The sequence below is a fragment of the Ambystoma mexicanum genome, chromosome 9, assembly GCF_040938575.1.
Source record: "Ambystoma mexicanum isolate Mex_15411 chromosome 9, UKY_AmexF1_1, whole genome shotgun sequence".
NCBI classification, from domain to species: domain Eukaryota; kingdom Metazoa; phylum Chordata; class Amphibia; order Caudata; family Ambystomatidae; genus Ambystoma; species Ambystoma mexicanum.
This window is the reverse complement of record NC_090931.1, coordinates 1,342,961,614-1,342,979,540: the sequence shown is the minus strand read 5'-3', so window position 1 is coordinate 1,342,979,540 and position 17,927 is coordinate 1,342,961,614. Positions and strand designations below refer to the sequence as shown.

Below are 17,927 nucleotides of genomic sequence, written 5' to 3'. Positions count from 1 at the left end.
CACGTTTTCCTCGTGCAACATTTACCAGACAGTGCGGGTAATACAGACTCTTACCTGAGCGCCACCAGCTGCCACAAGAGCATCTTTTCATGAGCCAGCTGCAAGACAAGAAAGGAAGGGGGGGAACAAGAGTGCACATGGGACATATTGAACTCTATGAAATTAATACTTACTGGTCCTCACCAGGAACCTCAGAGTCAATACTCTCCGGAACTCTCCTGAGCCTTCAAACTAGTGAAGTAACTGGAATTGCCGCGCCCCTGCAAATCCACGCAGGATGGAGAGCTCATCTTTCAAGAATATAAGGTGAGATTGCTGTGAGGGCATTTCGGAGGCGATTAGTTGGGGAGGACTGTGGGGGTGCCATCACTTGAATCGACAAGTGGTTAAATACATCTCTACTTGCAGAAGAATATTTCTACGGGTTAAGCAGACAAGATTAGGAGGGCAGATCCAGTCAGTCATCGCTGCACTACGCATCACGTGGGTGGAGACCGCAGCTGTCCGGGTCCGACCGACGCCCCTGTGGGAGCCAGGTGAGCGTAACAATCATCCGTATACAAGGAGATCAGGTGGCGCTCCCCTCCCACCTCGATGCCTATAGTATCGTACTGTTGTGAGGTATATCGCCATAGGCTCTAAAGCTAATATGTACAGCATAGGGGACCATGGGCACCCTTGTCTGGTACCTCTGCCAAGTCGCCATCTCTCGGAAATCACTGCTCCTGTTTTGACTCTGGCCAATGATTCACTGTATAGCATATTTGCCCATTTTATGTATCCAGGCCCCATACCATAGCCCGCCAAGGCTACCAGCAGCCATGGCCATTTGACAGAATCAAAGGCCTTCACAGCGTCTAGGGACACTATTGCCATTTCACCCTCGTTCTTACTCCCCCATTAAACAACCCGATAGAGTTGTCTGTGATTATGAGTTATGTTCCTATTCGGGACATAACCCGTCAGGTCTGGGTGTATTAGTTTGTCAATGACTCTACGCAGTCTGCTTGCCAAGACAGCCGTCAATATCTTGCTGTCCTGGTTCAGCATTGACAATGGTCTATAGGAGCCACAATTATGTCCGGGCTTGTTAGGTTTGGGAAGCGGTATTATGATCGCTTCTCTTAGTGACTATGGCAGCTGTCCCATCTCGAACGCTTAATTTAGCATATCCAACATCGGGGGGAGTACTTCTGCTTTATACACTTTATAAAACTCACTTGGAAACCCGTCCGCCCCTAGGGTTTTACTAGTAGGTAGCTGTCTCACCACTTCTTCTAACTCCTCTAAGGTGATCGGTGCATCCAGCTCCTCTTTCTTCAGCGCTTAATTTAGGCAAACCTATTTCTTCTAATATATCGGTTATTTCTTCATAACTGCTTCTCTCCTCATCACTGTATAGTTCCCTGTAGTAGTTTGCAAACTCCTGATTTACTCCCTCCTGGGTGTCAGCTACACTGCCATCTTCTCTTATCATCCTAATGGTGGGTCTAGGGCTCTCGCTCTTGTATAACCATGCCAAAAGCCTTCCTGATTTATCTCCTCCCGCATGCTGCCGCTCTACATATTTTTTATAGTTAAGATTACACAGTCTATCCCATTACTCTGCACATGTCTGTCGCAGTTTAAGTATCAACTCCATGTCTCTTTCAGTATCAACTCCCGCCTTCAGCGCCTTTTCTAATTCCCTTTCTGCTTCCTGTAGATCGGTCAGGATACTCCTTGCAGGCTTTTAGATTTTGCTATGGCTACGCCCCGCATCACCACCTTAAAGGCTTCCCATAGCGTGCTCGCTGAGTCCACGCTACCCGTGTTCACCTCAAAGTAGTTTATAATTTCCTCCCTTATATCTTCCCTAAAAAGGGGGTCTTTAAGCGCCTCTGCCCAGAGACGCCATGTCGGGATCCTCGCTCTTGGGGGGCAGTATTGCCGGCCAATAACCAGGGGCAAGTGGTCCGACAGGACCCTCGCCTTATATTCCACCTGCACCGTCTCCATCGTTATTTCCGACGTGGCGAAGACCAGCCTCGTATGCAGCTGTTTTGGGGCAGAATAGAGCGAGTACTGCCTTTCTTGGGGGTGTTTCATTATCCACACATCCGCCAGACCAAAGTCGTCTAGCAATGTCTGCAGCGCTTTTGCCGCCGGGGCAGGTCTATCAAACTTCCGAGCTGATCTGTCCACCCTAGGGTTCAGTACACAGTTAAAATCCCCACCCCAGATCACTGCACTCCCCATACACATGCTAGGATTAGTACTCGGGGTTCTGAAATATGTTGCCGTATTATGATTGGGACGTAGGTGTTCACAATGCATACCTCCCTGTTCTCCACCAGTCCCCTCAGCATAACCATTCTCCGATCTGCTTCTGCAGTTTCCTGCAACAATTGAAATGGGACATGTGGCGCCACCCAGATGAGCACTCCTCTATCATAGGCAGAATATGTCGAGCGCGCCACGACCCCTTTCCATTTTTTCACAACCGTTCCCAGCTTTTCCCGTGTCAGGTGAGTCTCCTGCAGCAGTGCAATATCTATCTTTTGTCTGCGCAGGTAAAACACAACTGTGTTCCTTTATAGATCACTATTGAGGCCCCTGACATTCCATGTAATTATTTTAAGGTCCCCCATGGCTTGTTAGAGTTCCCATTCCCCCAACATCAGTGCAGACCAGTTCCCCTTCCCATTTCTGTCTATATAGGCTTTTGCCCCTATGCAAAATTCCCCTAACTACGAACACCCCAAACACCCCTCCCTCTCTCCCTCCCGCCACCCTTCCCTTGCCCAACTTCAACCCCCCCCCCCCCAATAGTTGCCCAGCTCCATCCCTGGTTCTCAGGCACCCCGGCATGTAGCACTTTCTGGCGATAGCCTGTACTCGAAGCTTAGGAGGTTGAGGTAGCCCTAATGGCTATCCTACTACTTCTACTTCTATTTGGGGGGTAGGGTGCCTGTGTTCTGCTGCTCCTGTTTGCCACAATTCAACCACATGCTATTATCCAATTTGCCTATGTAATCAAAGCTCTATATTCCAGTCCAATGCCACTCAATGGAATCAAGGATATCCAAACCGAGCCTCCGCGCCACCCATCCCTTCTCATCTTTTAAAGTTCCTATTAAGCCTCTGCTGGGATACCTCACAGCGTGACATACTAGTCCACATGAATTGCCTCAGTCACTTATCTTATTCTCCTTGGGCCCGTGCAGCATCCTGTTCCGGACAGCCCTGTAGGTCCAGCCTCTGGGGTGTCAAAGAAAAACATTTGACTCTTTTATGTAGAACTTTCAATCTCGCAGGGTACAGGAGCATATATATGATGCCGGCCGCGCGCAGCAGTCTCTTCACCGCAACATAGCTATATCTCTGCCTCTGGACCAGCATTGTATAATCCGGGTAAGCTGTGATGGTAGCCGAGGCTCTATCTATCGTTTCCCCTTTCCTGAAATACTCTTTTCACGGTCTTTATAATTCAGAATCTTGGCAATTATTGCTCGGGAAGTGCACCGGGCTTCGGTTTTTTCGTGAGGGCTCTGTGTGCACACTCCACTGTGAATCCTTGTGAGAGTTTGTCAGCTCCTATTTCCTGCAGGATCATGTTCTCCACATAGTCTTAGGGGTCTTAGCCTTCTTCTCCTTCCGGCAGACTGACCACTCGAATATTGTTCCTTCGCGCTCTCCCTTCCGCCTCCTTCGCACGGTTCTCCAGGTTGGCCACTTGCTGTTTTAGTATGTGGACTTCCTTTGCATTGTCAGTGCTGGTGGTCGTGTTAGTTTTAACAGCACTTTCCAGGCTGCTTGTTCTGTCTGCCAGCGCCCTGACATCTTGTCGTAGCAAGTTGACATCTATCGCCACCGCGTCGATCTTAGCCTCCAAGGAGGTCCTTAAGTCCGCCATTGCTATGCCCCACGAGTCTTTTAGTTCTGTTATGGCTCCCAAGATCTAATGGTTTTCAATTCCAGTTTGGCTTCACGCGGGACCACCAGTGCCGATGCAGCTGGGGACTGCTGCGTCTTGGCAAACGCCTCCATCGTAGGTTGCTTGCTCTTGCCCCTGATCACTCTCCCAGTCATCCTGTGACCAAGGGCAAGTGTCCCTTATAACTTCGCACTTGGCACAGCAAGCCCGCCACTCTATTCCATTATGTTATCTGCGGGTTACTCATGGTTTCGGTTATTAATTCAGGGTACCCTCTTGGAGTCCTGCGCACTGAGCGATCTCCTCGAGTGGGTTATGTCCTCCCACGTGCCAGTTAGCTTGTCTGCCTCTTGGCGCAGTTCGCTCTTTGTGTCCTCCAGCTTCCGCTCTTGGAGCACACAGCCCTTATGTTTTTATCCTCTTTTCGTGGCAGTGCCTGGGTGCACTATCCGCCCCCTCATGCAGGTTATGGGAGCTCCCCCTGCCCTTTGTAGTGATATGGTGCCCAGGCCCCCTCACAGTGCAGGGCAGGCTTCCGGCGCACTCTAAGCGCCAAGGTATCTCAGCTCCCCATGGGGACACAGCACCTAGCTATCATTTCGTGAAAGCTGTATGCCAGTTAAAGATTTAAGTCCCTCTGCACACCAAGGGCGTTTATTTTCTTTTCATGCGAGAAATCAACTTCTTATTATTTATGCCCAACTCGCTTTCCGCTCATATTCTGTGCCCTTTGTTCATGTGGGCAAGGCGTCGCCTCCTAAACTTTGCATGGAGGGGTGAAACAATGTTTCCTCAGCATCTGCTCCAGCCCGGCAGTGTCTTCGGCTGGGAGCAGTGCGATCACGTTAATTCCAGCATAAAATCAGTCTCTCTTGCATTAGGTATCCTCGTAGCCGGCTGCTGTTCGCCTGCAGCAGAGGCGCTCCCAGCGATCCGCGCCGCGCACTTCAAAGCCTCACAGAGCCCTGGACGGCTCCCTCGCTGCTACAATTGTAGCCGCCTGGGACACTTTGTTTCTAGCAGATGCCCGCCGCCACCGCTCACAGCCCTCTCCGCACCGCGAACGCTGCGTGCCATATGTTTGTCTTCAAGGCAGCAGGCTCTGCAATGCGAGCGTGTCTTCTCTCGCAGCCGGCCACACTTTACACGATCCCTGCCTCCAGTCTTCACCGGCCAACACGCGATTCATTAGGCTCGAGTCCTTTGTTCGCCGCCATCTTGTGCCACAGTCTTTCGGTGCGGCCGCAGCCAAATGATGTTTCTTTTGCAACAATTGAGCTTCCATTCAGTTTGTAGTGTACAGGTATTGCAGAGCATACGTTCCGACGTCCTCGCCTCCATTCCTAGGCGCCGTTAATCATCTTAAGCATGTGTTCCATCGGATCGATCCCGGATCCATATGAGCAGCTCCGTGGGACATGTCCTACTGCATGGCTAGCTGGCCACACCCCCCCCAGAGGACATAGGTTATACGTAACTTATTTTAAATAAAAAGAAAACTCCTCCCTTGACCCTATTCTAAAAAGGAGTTCCCTTTCTAAGAACTATAAACTAAGGTTCATGTCGATGGTCCAAAATAATGTAATCCTTGGTTCAAACCTATTCACTAAACTGGCCCTACCACTTAGAAAAATGTGAAAGAAAAATAGGTTGAGTGCTCTGCACTCTGGGGGTTTTCACCATGATCTCTCTCGAGCATCCCAGGAATCCCTCCTGGGTCTTGATCCAAATAGTCATTAGTTAATACCAGTTTCATTCACAGAACCAGTTCTTGGCAGTCCATAAATATTCCCCAAAAGTGTCCCCAAAGTTCCAACTAAAAGTCTCTACTTCCTGAAAGCACACAATGTCCATATTTCTGTAGGTGGAGGGGTATTTCCCTGATCCCTCTCCACATTGGGTGGCCTCTTCCCACTTCAATCAACTGTTGGGTGCCTCCGTGCACACCTTGCATCTGTTCTTTACTTTGCTTATTGGGCCATGTGGCTCATTTGGGTCCCAATGTCTAACTTAGCTCTCTGGGGTTTTGATGATCACTCTGTCCGTTTGGCTATCTTCGCTGTCGTGTGTCCCTCAGACACTTCATAGGCTTGTAGAGGTCTGATTTCTCGGGCTCCTGTAACCCTTCCTTCTAGTATTCATTCTCTTCTCTTGTCGCTGTCACCCTTGAATGGGGTTAGGGTAGTTTCCCTCCACCTCTCTCCACCCCTCACTTGTTCATTCCTCTCCGCCATCTGACATGGGAAACTCACGTACCTGATCGGTTGCAGCGTTGGCTCCAGTGAGGGTCAGTTTCCCCCGGCAGCGGTAGTGTTCTCCACGGCTCGCTACCTTTAAGCACTGGAGACTGCCGGTTTCCACGTCCCATTAGTCTCTGCGTTCTCTCGCTGGTTAGCTCTTTGGTTAAGTGGAGGACCCTGTCCTCTCTTCGTTCTCATATTTGGTGATTTCAGCAACTGCTTTCAGGAATGCACATCTGATCTATGAACCTGCACTACTGCTGGGGAGCTAAGGACACGGTTGCAGCAGCGGACATATGTGCATTCTGATTTTTGTCATGCAACATTATGAAAGTGGGGTCTGATTAATAGATCCCACATTCAGAAACAGTGTTACTTGCATAATGTTCTTATTAAAAATCAAAAAAGTTTAAGATTTCCCGCCCTCAACAGATGGCATTGTGACAGTCTGGTCTAATCGGCCCATATATATCCCACCTACCCAGGTCAATAATTTGCATCCCAGACAAATAGGTAATAGTGACCCTGATTATTACAAAACTTAGAAAACGGACTACAGTTTCAAGTGTAATACAAACCACCAAATTATTAATGAATTAATTCTACATGGCGTGATCAAGGAAAGATGGATTTGTTTACTACTGTGGAACTAAATTAATACTTTACAAAGTAGTAAAATGTTTTGGTAGAAGCTAGTTTTCTCAAGATAATAAATTTTGTGTTTCTGATACTGTCTGAATGAAAATAAAGAACTTCCACTTTTGAAGAATATGGCCCTTTAGTGAAAAGTCGTTGAAACATACCAGTTGTAGTTGATAGTTTTAGGAGTCTTAACGTTATTCAGAAATTGAAGCTTTGTTAACGTTTGTGAAAAATTGCCCCTTTAGTCAGATTCATTTTTGTGAGCTGGTTGTATAAATTATTAATCAGTACGAAATGGGCCAAATAGTAGATCATGTATGGTTGGAACAGTCAAAGTTCACTGTATTTGTTTTCTAGCTGTTATTATTTGACATGCTGTTTGTTTTACAGAGGTTTGACTCCTGCCGAGGCGGAATTTAGTTATCTCAATACAGCGAGAACTCTAGAGCTATATGGAGTTGAACTGCACTATGCAAGGGTAAGTTTGGAAATTCTATTTTCTCTTGTTATGGTCATTCGCGTTAAAAACTATTTCTAAGTTTACTCTATTCATTGCCACAATGTTTAAGCACTTCAGGTTACCGAACCCATAGGTGGGTAATCCCCATGACCCAGTGATATCTGGGGCAAACACTAAGACAAAAAACGCAGATGATGTCAATCAGACAAATATCAATATATCTGGGTACAAAAATATTGACGTTTTTGATATGCACAAATAATTCATGAAAGATTATTGCTTCAATGTGACATATATTCAATGTTAACGTTTTACATGAAGACCAATGTCAACATGCCTACTCACAATCCTTAACTAACAAAATCTAAATCATACGATGTGGTTAACACCCATCCCCTCAAATGCATTCAATTTCATTTATAACGCAGGAAAACTAAATCACATAATATACAACATAACAGAGTTAGTGCACACAAAATAATAATGAAACAGTATTCCTATAAATCAAGAACACAGGTCTATAAATGTTGTCCTGAAGACCTTCTTGGAAGCTAGTTTCGACTAAATTGTCTGGTATGTCTTCCTGAGGGCCATTAATTTAGCCACTTTTTTCCTAGGCCATGTTACCACACTGTAGTTCTGTTGTAAGGTAATTTGTTATCTAGTCCCCTCAGTTGCCTGTGACTGGGTGGCATAACAGGTATTGTACTTCTAATGCCGCCTCTCTTGTTCTTACTGGGTGATGTCGACGTGAGCGCCTCATATCGGAGAAATGCAAAGGCCTCTTAAGTGGTAGTGTAATCCACGAATGCTGGATATTTCTTCTGCGTATCTCTCGGTCTTTTCTCTTCGTTGTTCAAAAGAGCATGTGCGGTATCGCAGCCGCAGCATTTACCACCCCTCCGATGCATGCACTTCAGGGCCAACATTTTTTTTAATTATGGTAGGTCTTTTGTCAGACAAGTGTACCTCCTTTGACATGTAGTGTATCATTGTAATTGGTTATTCATAATGCGCTTAATACCCAGAGGTTTCCAAGCGTGGACCTGGGGATCGAACTTGTGTTGCTCCACTTCGTCTTGCTTCCAAGGCGAGCGCTTTGCCCCCGAGCTATCCTCCCGAGACAATGGGTTGCAGTTCACAGGATTTTTTTTACTGGTGTAATCTTTGTACAGGTAGGTTTTATATCAACTGCTGTTCAATCCTTTGGGACACAGGCTAATGTATTAAAAGACCATAGCGTGAGTGTGTGGAGTGCAGTCCGCTGCAGTCACCTTCACGCACCAGTGACTACCAACAACTCATGGCAATTCATTTGAAGCTTTCTGAGCAGCGTCATAAGCCCCGATGCCAGTTATATCAATGTCAGTTTCCTATGATTTGCAAAGCAAAATGCATGGTACGGCAGTCAGCACGACGATGTCCGTGATCCCCAAAGCCTCTGAGTGGCTTAGCAGTGCTGATCCCCTCCTTCCCTGTTATTGGGCGTGTGTTTCAACGCTGATGCCAAATATAAAGGAGGAGAAATCTAAAATAACAGAGCTCTTAAAGAGATGCCCTGTTATGCTAACATTACTTAATTCTTTGGCAACCAAAGTGGCAGCCGACTCGTTAGGAGTGGATACTCTTCCCCAAATAGAGTCCTGTGACTCGATACTTCCAAATGAAATCTCGGCTGCCAAGATGCTAATGCTGCCGCAAGGTGATAATCGATCTTTGCATAAATTGTCATCGAGAGGAAATATTATTGAAAGATTTATATTGTATTGTGCATTTGTAAGGCGCTTGTACATCAAGTAAATTGTGTTTCAATTCGCCCAGAGGGCAACAGGGAGGAAACATGGGAATTAAATGAAAATGTAACAATGAAAGATAGAGGCAGACCTACTAGGCCTTGTGAGCATTCAGAACGTGCAAGTGCAGAAAGCGAGAAGGGAAGAGGGAGTGGGGCAGGGGAGGGTAAGTGCTAGGTGAACCAAGAGGGAAGCGCAAGGGAGTGAGCAGCTGTAAGTGCCTAGGTGAGAGTGGGCAGCTGTCAATAAATTAGTACATGCCTGTGGTGTCATAGGCCAGTGGGTGCCAAGGCGAGTGCTGCGGGGCAGGCGGAGGCTGAAGGCGATTGGGTGTGGGAGGCCGGGGCCCAAGTGGACACATAAGGGCCCTGGTCACCAATCTCAGCAACTGTGAGGTTTAGCAGAGGAGGGGAGGAAGCGAACGAGGAGGTGAAAAGGAAAGTCTTGAGGAGCTTCCGGAATTTGAGGAGATCTGTCTCAAGACAAAGAGGAATGGGTAGGTTGTTCCATGGGAGGGAGCCTGCCGAGGAAAGAGATCCGTCACCACCAGCTCGCTGTTTAGCGAAGCGCTTGACACACAGAGTTGGTGCCGGAGGTACGTAAAGATCTGGAGGGAGAGCATTTAGTTAGAGCAAGTTGTAGATAGTGTGGTCACCAGCCCCAGGCGGCCTTATGGATGACGCAGAGGGATTTTATGTGCCCAACCGTTTTCTTTAAATCAATCTCCTCCATTTATAATTTAAAGGAGACGATGCCTGAGTCTGGTTCATCATCACCTTCACTCTTTTCTCCCACTGCTCCTGAACCAAGTTTGAGGCGCCACTAGGTGCCATCACAATCTCAGCATTACATTATTTTTCAAACTCTTTGGTGAAATAAACACTAGCCTTTCTGAACAAAGAGTGTTGATTGGCATATCAAACTCAAGAGACTTTTCTTGAAGGATTTATAACCACCATAAAATAAGGTTACCAACTTGAGTGATGTAGTACAACATTATCACCCTAATCTGCAAGAAGAGTGGGCGTTCACTCCCAAGCCAATTCTGCATTTTCAAATCTCCCATGACAATTCAGCTAATTTGCTTCCTAATGTATGGAATAGCAATCCCACGGATATTTTAACCCTGCAAGACTCTCCTCTTCAACTTCATTTTCACCAGATGCTTTTAAATATTCAGTTTTCTATCAGAGAAGAAAAATAAAACCGTGTTAATACAGGGATTTAAACTAAGAAATCAAAAAATAAGAAGCTGCAGGGAACCAATAGATGTACTTCACGTACATTTGTACGAAATCTCCAAATACAAGCTGAAGAAGAATCTGGGGCTTCTACTTCCAGTAATTTAACTTTTTCCACAAAAAAGAGGCGTTCAAATCAGCCTCCTAAGAAACAGAGAGTTAAGGTTCTTATTCAAGAAAAGTAGCCCATTGTAATTAATGAGGGGAGAACCTTGAATCATTCAGGTCAATATTCCTTAATATGTCTACATACTAACTTATGAATTAACTCTGTGCCAAGTGGGAAATGCTAGTGCTTGTTTGTTTGGAGGGCAATACAGGCTGTCTCAGCTGGTAATGTAATGGATAATATACAGAGTAAAGAAGGAGAAAAGAAATCCTATGTTTGTGGTGGATGTTCCGTTCCACACAAGAACGACAAAGACTGGGTCTTTCATCTACCAAAGTTAAAGTAAATGGGTGATCTACAACTCATAAACCTACGCAAGCAAAGGCATTTTTCTTGTTAGAAAAGCAAACACTGTACCTTGCCTATCAAGGTTCTACGCAGAGATTTTCTCCTGAAGTCCATTTGCTACCCTTCAATCAAGACAAAGTTTTGTTTATTTAATTAATTTGTAAAGTGCACCAAACCCTCGGGTATCTAGGCGTATAGGTTACAGAAGCATTTGGACTGTTGACAACAGTGCAGGCATTGCAAGTGGGTACAGTGAGGATATAAACAGTATGTATAAGAAGGCACAATGGTGTAATTCAATATACACAAATATAAGCAGTGATACAAGCCAATATAATAGAACAGCAGATAGGTACAAGGATACAGTACAGATAGGTAACGTGTTGTAGGCAGAGTATAAGGCACAAATTCGGATATGTACAGGAGAGATCATAGTGGCATCTCTAGGTGCATTTTATGATTGCTCTTGAGTGAGAAGCCAGTTTTTTATCTTCTTTCTGAAACAGGAGGAGGAGGGAACGTCCCTGAGGTGCGTAGGTAATGAGTTCCAGAGTATAGGGGCTAGTATGGGGAAGCTGCTGCCCCCTGATTTCTGGAGGTTGAATCTTGGGACTCGTAGACAATTCAGATGGATCGCTCTAGTCGGGCGGGCAGGAATGTTTTTTGAGATTTTGCACGTCAGATATTTAGGAGCTAGGTTTGCCAAACATATTTATGTCTAAGGCCAAGTATTTTGCCATAGATTCTGCTCTTGATGGTCAGCAATTGGAGGTTACGCCTGGTGGCGGAGATGTGGTGTGATCTAGGAATGTTGAGGGCTGAACGGAGGGCATTATTTTGAAGTGTTTGTAGTTTGGTTAGATTCTTTTTTGAGGTTCCTAGATAAAGTGCGTTACAATAAAAGTTTAGCGAGAATGAGAGCTCTGGCCAGAGTCGAGTAGTTGGCAGATGTCAGAAAAGGTCTGCAGGAGTTTATTAATTTATACGTTTAGGCAGTGGCTGATGCAGTTGCGTTAACCTGTCTATTCGGTATCAGGTAATATTATCCCCACCAAAGATATTGCCGTACATATGGTCGTCGGGAACGGCCATAGGCGATATTTTTGGTGGGGATAATTTGTTGGGGTAAATGGATGTCATGTCATCAAACAAGGGTTTAGTAAATATATTATAAAGCATTGGTGAAGCACATGGGCCTTGAGGAACTCCACAAGTCACCTCTGTTTGTTCTGCAGATGCATTGGGTGAAAGGAACCTCATTGTCCTCTGATTCAGAAATGATTGGATCCAGATAATGGCATTGTGAGAGAAATGGACAGCAGTTGACAGGTGAATGCAAAGTACATCATGGTTGACCAGGTCGAAAGTGGCCAATTAAGTCTAGTAGTAACAGGGTGGATAGGTTGCCTTTATTGATTTGTTCATCCATTTGTGTCTTAAGATCTGTTAAGGCCGTTTCAGTACCATGTCTGGGCCTGAACCCTGATTGCCGTAGGCCAAGCTGGTTGTGACATTCTAATTCAGCGTGGATCTGAAGATGTGCAGCCCGATCAAGAATTTTCAGCAAGAAAGGAACCGTTGTGATGGGGCCGTAGTTGGTGGGTATGTTTTGGTCAAGGTTGGGTTTTTTCAGAAGAGGGAGTACCCAGGCATCCTTGATTGTTTGGGACAGCGCAGGTCCTGAAGGAGTTATTTATGAAGGAAGTTATAAATGGGGCTAGGTCCTTGGCTGCCTCTTGAATGATTTTAGGTGGGCAGATGTCTCCTTTGCATCTGGATGGTTTGAGACCGGTAATTAACTTTTCGACCTGAGATCGAGAGTGGTGTGAATTTGAATTGGTTACCGGGTCCAGCCAAGGCGGCTGGATTTTGTTAGGCAGGGGTTCTGAGGAGATACTCATTTTTGTTTCTATTTCAGATTGGAGCATTGATATCTTGTTGAGGGCATTTTGGAGTTCAGTGCACCATGATTTGTCTTTAGAGCCAGTTTCAGTGGATGGAACAGGTAATTCAAGCTCTCGAAGAATGGTGAAAGGTTCCCTAGTAGGGATTGCTAAAGAGAGAGAGGGACCAGCTTCAGCGTGTAGCCAAGTCTCGGTAATGGATAGTAGCTCTAGGTCATTGGATGTGATGAGTGGGTAACTGTCTAATTCTGGAACAAATTTCAATATCTATAACTAATGAACCAATAATTCTGAGTACAGGTAATGTGCTCTTAATATTCAGTTCAATGCTTGAAAGGAATATGCTCACAAGATATTGAGCAAGTTGAATTTACAAGCGATTGGACCTTGCATAGTGCCATCTTGCACATTAACTCTAAATGTACTGCCCAGATGCTCTTGAGAGCTGCAGAACATTTATTACCCTATGGCTACTTAAAAAGAAATAGGGACTCATTTGGGAGTACTCGTATGCAAATCACATGCTCCAGCGATGATGTCCCTAAAAGAATAGTTTAACTGAGAGCGGAAAATCCTTGAATCGATCATGGTCCTGAAAACTGGTTGTGGTTAGCTAGAACTTTACAAACACAGCTTGATATAAACGCCTAACTAAATCACCCCAGCCTGTAGAGACTCTTTTCTTCATGTCCTGGAATACGAGTGAATTTTCAAATCTATTCCAGGAAGGAAATATTTATCTTAAATCTTGTGAAATGTTTGCCCTACAAAAGATGTGGTTATTGGAAAGCCTGCTTCTTGATGGATTCTCTTTTTTCAGTCCAGCCCTTAAGGACCACTTGCGATGTCCATTTGCGGGATTAATGGTGTGCCTTTGTAATTGTTTGAATATCTCTGCCAAGATATGCAAGCATCCCAATCCTTTTATCCAGGCTGCAGTGGGACAAAGTAACATACCCCACTATGAAATATTTGCTAATTATTAACATCTACTGGAATCCTGTTGGAATTAAGCAAGAAGTAATGATTAGTACAATTGGAGATGTTTGCTAGCTGGCGGAGCTTGCGCAATTCTAAATCCATCATTATTTGTGGTGACTTTAATATTGTCTACATAATATCTAACTTGATATCGACAAAAGCTTCCCCTGCTCATCAAGCTGGCACAAACCGGGGGATTGCGTGGATGTCTTTGATGCATACATGGGACTTTTATCAGTTAAATGGTAATGTTCGGGGTAACATCCTAGCGAAATATACATGTTTTTGAGGGTAACAAAGAGCAACACTTGATTATTTCTTTGTTATGAATATCATTGCTCGACAATGCCTCTCTTTGGGGATCATGTACTCCAACGCCAGTGACCATCTACCGCTCTCACTCTCCTGGAATGTTCAGTCACAAGAAGCAATGAGATCTGTTTATCTATTTAGTCTTACGCTAAATAATGGCAGCAATAGACTAGTACGGAATGTATATTACATCACTACATTTAACATCCAGATGGAGTCCGCCATCGGAAATGATAATCTTGAGACGTATTTAGCCACTCACTTATACAGAGATGCAGGTACATTTCTATGTAACTTTGTGCACTGGGCTGTCTGACTTCTAAAACTAAAACCGATATGGATACAGTACTCAAACAGTGTTGGGTAAGATGTTCACAGAACTAGTAAATCTTCCTGACCTGGGTCAACCCCAGAACGTTTTGCTTTACTGGTAGGTTATTTTCCTTAATACCTCAGTGAGTGGGAAGCTTTTTCCACACTCACAGAAATCTTTCAGTCATTTTTTTGACTCTCCATAGTGTCTTTTTAAAGTTATCCTCTTTAACAACTTATTGGCAATAAGTGCCTGTTGTTGCTGGGTTGCCTTAGGGGCTCCTCTTTTAACTTTCTTTTGCTAAACCTAAACTACAGTTCCCAAGGATCTTTGGATTCCTTTTACATTTTTTTCTGTAACGTCAGCACACCCCACCTTATGTGGAGTGCTGGGGAGATGCAATGTATCCCCTTTCACACTAAAACTGTAACAATTCTGTTACAGGGACAAGCTTACCTTCAATAGCAGGTGGCAGCGATACCTTGTATTAATTTGTTGCACCTTTGCCGCAGGCTGTGTTCGCAGCTGCAGTAAAGGCACCTAAGGGTGTTCAGTTTACCAAAATGGCCCGTCTTCTTTTTTCGCCATTTTAGTGTTTCTTGTCCTTTCTTGTTCCTACCCCTTACAGCCAGGGTGGGAAATTCCTTTGTGTGATTTTTATCTTCAGCAGAGCAGGAGTCCCCTGGAATCTCCGCCCAGGCTCCAGTCTGTCTGTGAGGGCAGGAAGTGAGGGAGGAGTCCAAAACTCCACAGCCCTTTGTCTTCCTCCTTGCCTGAATGGGGACAAATCTCAGTGGGGGGCTGGCTGTCCTGATTGGACAACCAGACCGCCCCTTGTTATAAAATGTAGGGAGAGAATGCAGAAGTTGTGCTGTAGTTACTGATAAATACTGTGAACCTGGAAGCTGAAGAAAAGTCGACCACTGGAACTGAAACAGAAGAGGGTGATGAAGGAAAAGCGGTGGAGACTATTTCCAGCGACCGGAGAGCCTGCTGTTTAACCAGAGCCTGCTGCAGCCCTTCCTTCCAATCGACCTGGGGACTCCGGAAACGATGACCTGGACCCAGAGATTGGTAAGACCTACCAGAATCAAGAAGACCTGCCTTTTGAGCCATCCCACGTGTTGCTGCGATCATGCGTTGCTGCAGTATCCCAATACCCTGCGACCTCGAACCACGGTGCAGTGCATGGTCTTCTGAATTCAGAATCATGCTGAAACTTCGTGGGCATCCTGTTGTATCTCCAGAGACACGATTCGAGTCCAAAAAGTCCACTCACCAGAGTGCTGGACCTTTGAAACAACAAGAAATCAACCGCGATTTTCTGTCATAATCTGTGCTCCTGTAAAAAATCACCAAACCCGCAGAACCGCATTAGCCGCATGGAAAACCTTGCCTAGAGCCTTCTCCATTGATCCCTGCTGCATTCCAAGGTCCTGTTTTAAGTCACCACGACAAGGAATCCACTGAGTGGGTTTTTGGCTGAAGATCCTGAAGTCCTCCTGATGCAAAATCTTCTACAATGCTGTGGTACTGTGTTGGCTTGGGTATGTACTTACCTTAAGTCTCTTAGGATTTCTGTATAGCTGTGGGGTGTTTTCTGTTATGGGGAGGCCTCTCATCCAGTGCACCCAGTCCCAATGCTAGAATCCTGCCAGGGTGTCTTCTGCGAAGCCCCTGGACCTTCTTCTAACCCTAGAAGTAAAGTACTCACCTGTTTGCCCAGTCTTCCCAAGGAACTCTGACTTTTGCTACTAAAGAACCTATTCTAACACGGTCTGTTGATCACTAGTCCTAGTGACCCCCCTTCTGCCACTGAGAACACTCGTGCTCCAAGAATAAGCAAAAGCCTTTTTAAGGATTGGGCCTTTTGCTCAGAAAAGAGAATAAGTGTTTAAAAGTTACTTACCTGAAACAGTTGGTTAGTAACTGTATCTCCAAGAGTGAACAGTTATAAACATTTTTACTTACCTTGGATGTGTGATGCTCTATTAAAAGTATGGTTAACATCTTCCTTTCTTTAAACACTGTTTTGCCATTCTAATAGAAAGTAGATGTGAAGGTATATTACTCCGGTGATTAGGTTGTGCTTCTTCCCAAACGTAATGTGTTGGGTTCACCAGATTATTCCTGCAGGATAATTGTATGAGTATCCCCCAACTCGGTCTTGAATAAGTCTGTATTAGGTTATTGCCTATCTAGAATAACTTTGAGACATTCAGTAAAGTGTAACATTGGGGTTTACTTTCCCTATGCTATCTGACCAAGAGTGTGTGGGTTCCAACTGTCCCATATAAATCATACATAGGTTCTGTGTATAGCTGGGAAAGAACTAACCTGGACTTCATTGTGAGTTTGAAAAAGTATATGGTTTTACTTACCTTGTTAGCTGTGTGCCATCCAAAAATAACATACACGAGTTACTGTTTATCTCAATCTGTGTTTCACTGATCTCAAAAGCACCTGTAAATGAATATTACATCCTTAGGTTTTACTTACATAGTATTTTTTTTGTATTTTTGTATTTGTTTAATATTTATATCGCGCACCAAACCCTGAGGTAGCTGGGTGCTTGAAAGCTTAAAGTTACATACAAGAGAAGGCAGAAAAATACCATCAGGCATGAAGACAATACATAAGTGTGACCCTGGTTACATATAGGTCAGATGAAGCCATGGATGAGAGAACAAGAAAGACGAAAAAGGTGGTTTCATACAGTAAATCGATATCATTCATAATCAGTGAGCAGACAATAAGATAGCAGTATTTAGTGGTGAGGCAAGAGGCTCAGCCAGTTTTTTATGCTGGCTTTGAAGAAGAGGAAGGAGGGTTCCTGTCTGAGAGGGATGGGGATGGAATTCCAAAGTTTGGCAGCTTGGACGGGGAAGCTAGCTCCTCCGGCAGTTTTGAGATTGAACCTTGGTACCACCAGGCTATGGGAGAAAGAAGATCTGGTGGTACGTGTAGGTTTGTGCATACAGATTTTGTCTGTCAAATATTTCGCGGCTGAATTTGTGAGGCATTTGTGCGTGATGGCCAAGGTGCGTAGTGTGATTCTATCACGGATGGGCAGCCAGTTGGCGCTGTTTCTGTGAGTGGATATATGACAGGATCTGGGGAGACTCAGTGTAGCTCTTAGAGAGTAGTTTTGGGGTACCTGGAGCCTGTTTAGATTTTGTTCAGATGAACCAAGGAATAGTGTATTGTAGTAATCTAGTTTAGATAGAGCGAGTGCTCTAGCTGGCGTCAGACAGCTGTTTGTAGAGAGATAAGATTTGCAACTGTAGATCAATTTGTTAGGATAGGCCGTGGAGGACGCAACACTACTGACCTGTCTTAAGAGAAAGAGTTGAGTCCAGATAGACCCCCAATGTTTTTATCTCTTTGGAGACGTTAATTATGTTGCTGTCAATGACGAAGGAAGTGTATCTGGTGTAGAGTTTGTTCAGGCGTGCCTCAGTACCAACCATCATTAGCTGTCGCTGTTGAGGCAAAGACTGTTGGTTAGTAACTGTATTTCATGTTTGGATTTCGCAATAGATGTTGTTTTACAGTTTCGAGTCGTGGTCATAACAGCCAATGAGGGGGATGAGGACTTGGGTGTCATCTGCATAATTGGTGTAGATGACACCCAACTTGTCCAGGCGATCAAAGATTAGCTTTGTAAA

General features: G+C 45.0%; 1 protein-coding gene across 2 annotated transcripts in view; it reads left to right on the top strand.

Annotated features, from left to right (window-relative positions):
- PTPN4 (protein tyrosine phosphatase non-receptor type 4) overlaps window positions 1-17,927 on the top strand; it is a 2,055,941-nt gene that overhangs the window by 394,120 nt on the left and 1,643,894 nt on the right. For both annotated transcript variants that reach the window (XM_069616750.1, XM_069616749.1), the window contains one exon: window positions 7,189-7,276. In XM_069616750.1, the coding sequence (XP_069472851.1) occupies window positions 7,189-7,276 (88 nt within the window). The remainder of the gene's footprint in view (window positions 1-7,188; window positions 7,277-17,927) is intronic.